General features: G+C 32.8%; 1 protein-coding gene across 2 annotated transcripts; it reads right to left on the bottom strand.

The window, feature by feature from the left end:
• Nucleotides 1–2,563: 2,563 nt before the first annotated feature.
• On the bottom strand, nucleotides 2,564–7,741 carry LOC146528431 (facilitated trehalose transporter Tret1-like). Of its 2 annotated transcripts, none has more exons than XM_085203786.1 (8): nucleotides 7,594–7,741; nucleotides 7,066–7,221; nucleotides 6,503–6,701; nucleotides 6,114–6,304; nucleotides 5,002–5,384; nucleotides 4,501–4,612; nucleotides 4,021–4,143; nucleotides 2,564–3,533 (listed from the first exon to the last, which is right to left on the bottom strand). In XM_085203786.1, the coding sequence occupies exons 1-8, from the start codon at nucleotides 7,640–7,642 to the stop codon at nucleotides 3,388–3,390; spliced, it is 1,359 nt and encodes a 452-aa protein (XP_085059912.1). In that variant the 5' UTR covers nucleotides 7,643–7,741; the 3' UTR covers nucleotides 2,564–3,387. The 2 variants fall into 2 exon arrangements, with proteins under 2 accessions (XP_085059912.1, XP_085059914.1); XM_085203788.1 differs by having other exon boundaries at nucleotides 5,002–5,165.
• Between the last annotated feature and the right edge of the window lie 579 nt (nucleotides 7,742–8,320).

Genomic DNA, 8,320 nt, shown 5'->3' with positions numbered 1-8,320 from the left:
TAGATAAAAGATACACTTCCTAGTAAACATGACCAAGTTATTCTTTTACAGAAACATGTAGGAATATTTTAAAATACACATAGGCACATAAATTTTAATATATTGCAATAATTTTAAAAGACTTATTCAGTATTTTTTTTGCAAGCTGGGGCGAATGGAAATGAAGAATTTTTATATGAGTAAGCATTTGAATAAGTCATAATTATGATGTAAACAAAGTTTCATATATTCCCATACACTCGTCTACGAGCCAATGCCTATAACAAAATATGTCAACTTTCTTTGTGCGTTGGATTCGGTTTTGCAGTTCTATCATTAACTCAGTAACAGAAAAGTGATTGTGAGACATCTTACCTTAAGCAGATGACCTACATTAGCAACAAAATTCTATGCTATACTAATTCTACTTGTCCTTCTTTATTAAATAATTAGCCGTCTCCCGCAACTTTACTCGCGTGCAAATAAAATCCCGTCTTTTCCCGTTTCCGTAGGAATCTCGAGGAATTTTCTCTTGTTGCTTTTTTACACTCTCTAACCTACCTATATGCCCATAAATTTAAGCTTTGCTAATGCTGTTCCCGCACAGTAGAATAGGTAGAGGGAACCTAGTGTTAAGACATTCCGTTCCTCATTTTCAACCAAAAACTGAACTATGTGGCGGAACTTAACGCCGCGCTTTGCCTCGATACCAGAGCGAAGAAATTAAAATATTAAATAATTAATTCTTTGAGCGGGAATGGAACCCACAACCTGTCTTATTTACAGTAACACGCCTGTGCTCCTGCGCTACGACTGGCCTCAAAAGTTTTACTTAATTAGGACATTTTTGATATAAACTTTACCCGACCGGAACCCGATTGAAAGGTTTTAAACTTACAGCCTTCGCGTAAATTCAATAACAACTACGACACTATATTATCAATAAATAATATATTCAACAATTTTCCAGTAACTTTGCAAAGACCTTTATAATTAAAGCATTCTGCTCTAATAAATTGAACAAAGTCCTGCGAAATTTGATTAGCGTTCAGATTTATGATATTGTGAAATGAACTTGTGAAGTCAGATAGTAAATTTACAATGTATTTTATGTAATATGGTGGTTGAAGGAAGGATTTGTCAAATCAAAGCTAAATAGAACAAATTGGAATTTTATTTTGGAACCGTCGTGGCGCAGAAGCCCGGTGTTGAGTTCCGCCATTCAACACCCAGTACCTCGAAATATTCCTTGGAAAGTGGAGCGGAGTGTCTTAACACTAGGTTCCCTCTGTCTACCCTGTTTTACCTACATTATATAACGAAGTCATTAAAAACAAATGTGACTTTTAGATAATTAAGCTATTATATCTTCAAAAAGCTTCATTTTCATTATTCTTAATGACAAAATATAATTAATTTCGCCTTACATTGTTCCACGAGTCCCCTTATTCTAATTTTATAATGATGAAAATATATGTTTAAATATTATAATTGTTTAGGTCTTCCGCGTACGCCTTCGTACCTTGCTTGATGTTCTTTGTAAATTTAGTAGGTAGAATTTGTACGTCTATAATATATAAATTGAATCTGAATGTATTTTATTCATCTTCAATGTATTTCTTATATTGTTATAAAAGTGTAATAAAAAAGTTTTAAAAAATCTTCGAAAAATTGTATATATATTAGGTAACAAAAGCTGTTACAATTAAAAATGAAAATCTTAAAAATAAATATTGAAATGAGTTCCACGAAGATTCTACGTGTTAATAAAAACTGAAATCTGGCATTATCATAACTTCGCGAGAGGGTGTATGAAATTGAATTTTTAAAAATTCAATATTAAATGCTAATCTGGAGCCTTCTGGTTTTAAATTGATTGGAATTGTGAATGACAATATTGTGGCTTAAAATAAATTTTAAATACAGATGTAGCGGGTTCATTCTCGTAAAACGTAACTTTTTTCTAACTTTCAAGTTTCACTCGCATTTAGCTGATTTTCTCCAAGTAACATCGAAACGATCAATGTTTTGTAAAATAGCCTATAAAAGCCTTTCTCATTAAATAAACCATATATATAGGAAATATATATATATATATATATATATATATATATATATATATATATATATATATATATATATATATTTCCTATTACTTGTTTTAGCGTCACGGTTTATCCCGCATACAGCAGGTTAGGCGCAAAGAACGTAGTGTTAACTTGTTAAGACATTCCGTTCCACATTTTTCTGTCTAATTCTGGAGACATTGCGTGATGAGTGGCTAATAGAGTAGAGTAGAGTAGAAACGAAAGTATTAAATATTTCATTTCCTCGAGTGGGAATCGAATCCAGAACCTGTTGTGTTACACAACACTGTGCTCGACCTGACACTGACTTCATATTAGTCATTCCTATTAGTTGCTAGTAGGTAAATAGAATAAACTCTTCATCTTTATAATATTTTGTCGCTTTGTCTTAACAAAGTGGAAAAATGATAGTATAAATATCAATCACGCTCTATCCCGCTGTTGTAGTTGCTACGTACTGCCTACTGTATATATTATGCATTGAAGAAAAACACAAGTATATTTCTATTTTTTATTGCAACAATTAATAAGCTATATCAAATAACTCGTACCTAAGGAAATATTCTGGAAGCGACTTAAAATATATTTTTCGTAATAACGTGAAAGCTACTTAAATAAGCCGAACAGTCCGTTGGGATCAACAAGATTTATGATGGAATTTTAATTTCAGATGATATTTTTCGTTGTTTATTCGCATTTTCTCGCTTTTGCTCTTAAATAATAAAGGTCCTGTCTTTTATTATAATATTTATTAAATTAGGCAATCTAATATAATTTTATTATTTTTTTATAGATTCACGCCCAATATACTAGGTTCCCTCTGCCTACCCTGCTGTGTGCGGGGTACAGATGCTAAAAAAAATCAAATGTGAGTGTGTTGTATGTCTGTGGATTACTAAGCCGATTATGAATAAGTTTTGGTGTTCGTTGGTCTTGTGGTCATGATTTTAACTGAGAACAACAAAACAGCTTAAACAGCATTAAATAAATAACAATTGAATATAAATATTACCTGTTTATTTCAGGCTTATATTCTGATTAGATTTTTTTAAAATGAGATCATCCTCCTCCTTTATATGGTAAAGGAAGAGTTGAGTGATGCGAAGTGCCATCAGCTATTATAACGTTTTACAGCAAATTATCTACCTTTTTTTTCATTAGGTTACATACACTTTAAAATAAACTTTAAAATAAACTCTCATCACATTATTATATGAAAAATTAAATATATTTTTAACCTACAGACATATTTTTAAACATAAAACAATTATCCTAAAATCATTTAGCAAATCTAATATTATTAACACATATATTTTTTTTTTCATTTTGCTAGAAGTTCTTGAATTTCCATTAGAGTCTTCCCTTTAGTTTCGGGGACGAAAAACAAAGTGAAAGTGAATGCGCAAGTGCAAGTAAATGTGAAAAACCAAAACATTGTGTGAACACCAAATTTTTCAACCACTGCACCTGCAAAGATTATTTTTAAATCCTTAAATTAAATTGTCATTAATTGGCTAGAAGCCGTCGTGACGCAGGAGCACAGCGCCTGACTTTAAAAATCATAGTTGTGGGTTCGATCCCATCTCGTCAATCAATTATTTTAATTTTTTCGCTCTGGCAACAAGACAAAGTTTCTTTAGATTGGAGCAAATGTTACTAATTGCCAACGATGCAAAATATCAATGATCACTAATCGACTATTTAAACACATTTGTAAAATGGAAATATATTTACGCTTTTTCATCATATCACACAGTCAATAAAATGAAATTTCCTCAAGTGTTTCGAGGAAAAGCGCGGCGTTGAGTTTCGCCACTCAACACGCATTGCCTCCAGAATTCGGTAAAAATGGGGAACGGAGTGTTTGAAAACTAGGTTCCCTCTGCCTACACTGCTATGTGCGGGATACAGCGTGAAGCTGATAGCCCCAAATATAATAATATATATTACAAACCGAAAGCGGTAGTTATTAGAAATCCTGCAAACCAAGATACAGTCATCGCTACAGCTGTGCCGTTGCTCCTCGCGTTCGCTGTAAACATTTCACCTGCTATCGCGTTTGGTATTATACCGAAACCTGGAATTATTAAAGTGCTTTTTTAATAACATTTTCTTTGGAACCCACTGCCGGCACATCTACAGTCAGACACTGTACCGCTGGGTCAAATGCCACTGTACGGCTTCAAATTTTAATTAAGCTTTTTTATTTTTGAGCTATCAGGGACACAATGGTTTGGGATACGATTCCTGCTCGGAGAAATTAATTATTTTATTCCTTTGCTCCATATAAAACAGTGTTGAATACGGTAACTAACAGAGTGTTTTAGCACTCAATTCTTTCTGCCTGGGGTAGGAACAAAAAAGGTTTTAAGGGAAAATCTTTCTTAGAAAAATAAGCAATGTTTAAGAAAATAAAATTGAATAAAATGCTTACCAAAATTAAAACCTATGAAGAATAAACTAAGCAGCACAAATGGAATCCATTTAACTTTCTCAATTCCAGGATATTCTATATGATGTAAGTAGAAATATGTGCCGAGAGAAAACTAAAAAGGCATTCAGAAAAATTAAAAAAAATGTATTTAAGTAATTAAAAATTACTTAAATACAATAACCAAATCAATTTTCAAGACACCCATATTGTGTGTGTACCCTCCAGAAATATATGGATACTCATATCATAAAAACTACTTAACTGATTTTGTTGAAATTTTAACTGTTTCCTAAGTGAATCTAGAATCTTTTCCTAGAGGTGCGGGTTCGAATCTCACCACGTTCAAACATCAATAATATGTTTCTAAATATTTTTCTTCCCCTAACACTTGATTCACACTTACATGAATATATTTTAAGTTTTTCCCTATATGATTACTAGTTTTTTTTACTATAAGGAATATAGGTACATATTACAAAATACAAAATGACTATATATTACCATACTTAAAGAACATATAGCAGTTGACGCCATCAATAAACTTCGTCTCCCAGTTCTCTCCACCAGCATCGGGCTCAAAATCCCACCACACAACTCAAACAGGCATATCACTATCATTGCAATATTAAAATCTATAGATGAACCTGCTATTTCAAAAACGGATGCTGCAAAGAATATAATAACAACAACACCACTAGTATGTTGTAAAACATTTAAAGTGAGTACTATTAATAATGCCTTTCTATTACTCTTCAATTTAAATAATTCAAAACGGTCCTCAGCTTTAGAAGTCAGTTGATCTTGTTTCATTGTGTCAGACATTTTAGCTATGTCTTCAGATCTCCCTAATTCAGTTAGGACTATTGCCATGTTTTTTTCTTTTCCTAAAAAATGTACAAAATAAGGAACCCTAATATATATGTTTGCTAAGACAAACATGACATCCATCAATATATACTCGTACTAGCGGCCCGCCCGCGGCTTCGCCTGCGTGAACTACGTTATTATTAATTTCTGTCTCCATGAGTACCTACGTCCTATAAGTGACGTAAAAGTGACGCAAAATTTCAGACTCCTAGCATTTGTAGTAATGAAGTTTCATACAAACTTTCAACCCCAAAAACAACCCCTTAGAAGTCGTATATTGCAAATTCCCGTCTTAGCGAGCACTTACGTCCTATAAATAGCTCCTATGCAAAATTTGAGATTCCTTGCACATGTAGTTTCTGAGATTTCGTGATGAGTGAGTGACCTTTCGATTTTATATATATAGAAGAAGATAATATATTTTGTAGATTTACGCTATAGCCCGCATACAGCAAGGTAGATAGAGGGAACCTGGTGTTAAAACTTTGCTTGTCGTACTTGTTACCAGAGCTAGGAAATGAAAATATTAAACAATTGGGGGAATCCCCGAGTGAAGATCAAACCCAAAAGCGCCGCCCTATGGCGTGCCTATGCACTCTCTGTGTCACTGCGCTACGATTCTAATATTATAAATGCCGATATTTTCATAAAAAGTATTAGAAATCTAATATCACAAAATTAAATTAAATATCTATAAATTTAAATATATAATTTGTAAACAACTGATGATAATGATATAGTCTTACCTCTCATAAGATGAAATAATGGTGTTTCAGATATTGCTAAGGAACTTAAAGTGAATGCTGTTGCAATAGCGAGACCTATAAAACACGCCACAGAGTAACTAACAAACGGTACTGCGGAAAATATTGTAATTGTACCGATAGTATGTGATAATCCAAGAACTGTTAACAATATGCCTCTGATATGTGTAGATCTGTAAACAATATTTTTGATAAATTATTTTGATTAAATAGAATTGATGAGAAATATAAATTATGATGGTTGTTAATTAGAACCCCCTTCCACACAGAACACTAGATTCCCTGTGTCTATCCTGCCATGTAGGATAATGATGCAAAAATAAACCTTAACTTATTATAATGAAAATAAATAATTAGATAAAAGTACTCACGCTATTTCACCAATATAAACAACGTTCATCACGTTTATAATTCCAGTTGCAAACCCAGTGAATATACGTCCAATATATAACATAGTGAGATTCGAAGTTGTTACTAGAATTGTATATCCTAAAATTCCAAAGATTCCAGCGGAAACCATAACTGGTTTACGTCCCTTTATATTTGATATCCATCCTATTAAGTATGGTCCTGGAAAAATATAAACATTTTAGGTACTAAGGAACTTCACCCCCTGCTCGCTTCGCTTGCTGTACTGATGTAAAGAAGTTTTAAGGACAGTAATTTATTTTGAAACCATCATGGCGACTGTAAACGATAGTTGTGGGTTCGATTCCACTCAAGGGAGGGCAAGGTTCCCCGTGCCTAACCTGCTATTTGTGGGATACAGAACGAAGTAGAAAAAAATGTATTTTTCTGTAAGTATTATAGCATCCACCAGTGCCAGTATGTTAACAACACGGACATCCTATAAGGGTTCCATTTTTACCTTTTGAGTTACGGAAACCTAAAAAGTAAAAAAAAAAAACACTTTAAATAATTGACACTAACTCACCTGGTAAACCACCTAAGTAGATTATTGAGCCAACTAAAGATATTTGTGTTTCTGACAACAAAAAAGACAAAGGTGACTCTTCGAGTTTTTGCAACTTTGGAATGACAGGTCCACTCCATGCTGTATTAAATCCTGCCAGCATTTGACCTAAATACACTAACATTGATTTATGAGATTACATAGCTTTTTTTGTTAAATTTATCGCTCGCTCTTTTAAGAGAAAAACTAGTGTTATGACAATTCTTTTCTATTTTCTAGCAATCATTCAAGAGATTACAAGACGGAAAGTATAGTTACTTTGTTCAACAGAACTGAGTTAATCATTAAATAAAACAGAAATTCTTATATTTGTGTTCTAATTTCGTAGTATATTCTAGAAATAAACTGATAGTTCTAGACAGATTATTATAGGATCTTATAGTATAAAATTATCAATGCTAATATGTAATTTTAAAATTGATTTTTCCCACAAATACCTCATAAATGCACATACTTATCAACTAAAATATAAAGAAAATTATCACTTACTGCATGAAGAAATAAGGATTTGCCGTTTTATTCCAATTAATTGAAACATCCTTAGGTCTTATACTCGTATACGTCCATTTAGTTGTACCACAATTTACAATTCTTGTGACTAGTTTTCTAAACATACCTACATAATATGTATCTATATAAAATATATTGTATCGTACCCATATCTATATATATAAAATCGAAAGGTCACTCACTCATCACGAAATCTCAGAAACTACATGTGCTAGGAATCTGAAACTTTGCATAGGAGTTACTTATAGGACGTAGGTGCTCGCTAAGACGGGAATTTGCAATATTCGGATTCTAAGGGGTTGTTTTTGGGGTTGAAAGTTTGTATGAAACTTCGTTACTACAAATGCTAGGAGTCTCAAATTTTGCATAGACGTCACTAGGACGTAGTCATGGAGACAGAAATTATTAATAACATAGTTCAAGCGGGTGAAACCGCGAGCGGGCCGCTAGTATTATATAAACATAGTATTATCAAAGTGATTGTTATTATAAATAATACATAAAGCCTTTAATCATCTAATCTGAGCTGAACTAAGGAATTTTATAGTAATTTGTATAAATAAGACTTACGAAACGTGTATCTGACGCGCAGGCTATATCTTGCATAATAGCAGGAAGCATATTATGAAATCTAGTGTTAAGACACACCGTCCTCCACCTTCATTTTCGAAACTAAGCATATTGACTCGCGGAACTCAACGCCGGC

This window comes from Heliconius melpomene, chromosome 19 (assembly GCF_056956725.1).
Source record: "Heliconius melpomene rosina isolate 202511_hmr_F chromosome 19, ASM5695672v1, whole genome shotgun sequence".
Classification (NCBI taxonomy): domain Eukaryota; kingdom Metazoa; phylum Arthropoda; class Insecta; order Lepidoptera; family Nymphalidae; genus Heliconius; species Heliconius melpomene.
Note: the sequence above shows the minus strand (reverse complement) of the source record. Positions and strands in the feature narration are given on the sequence as shown.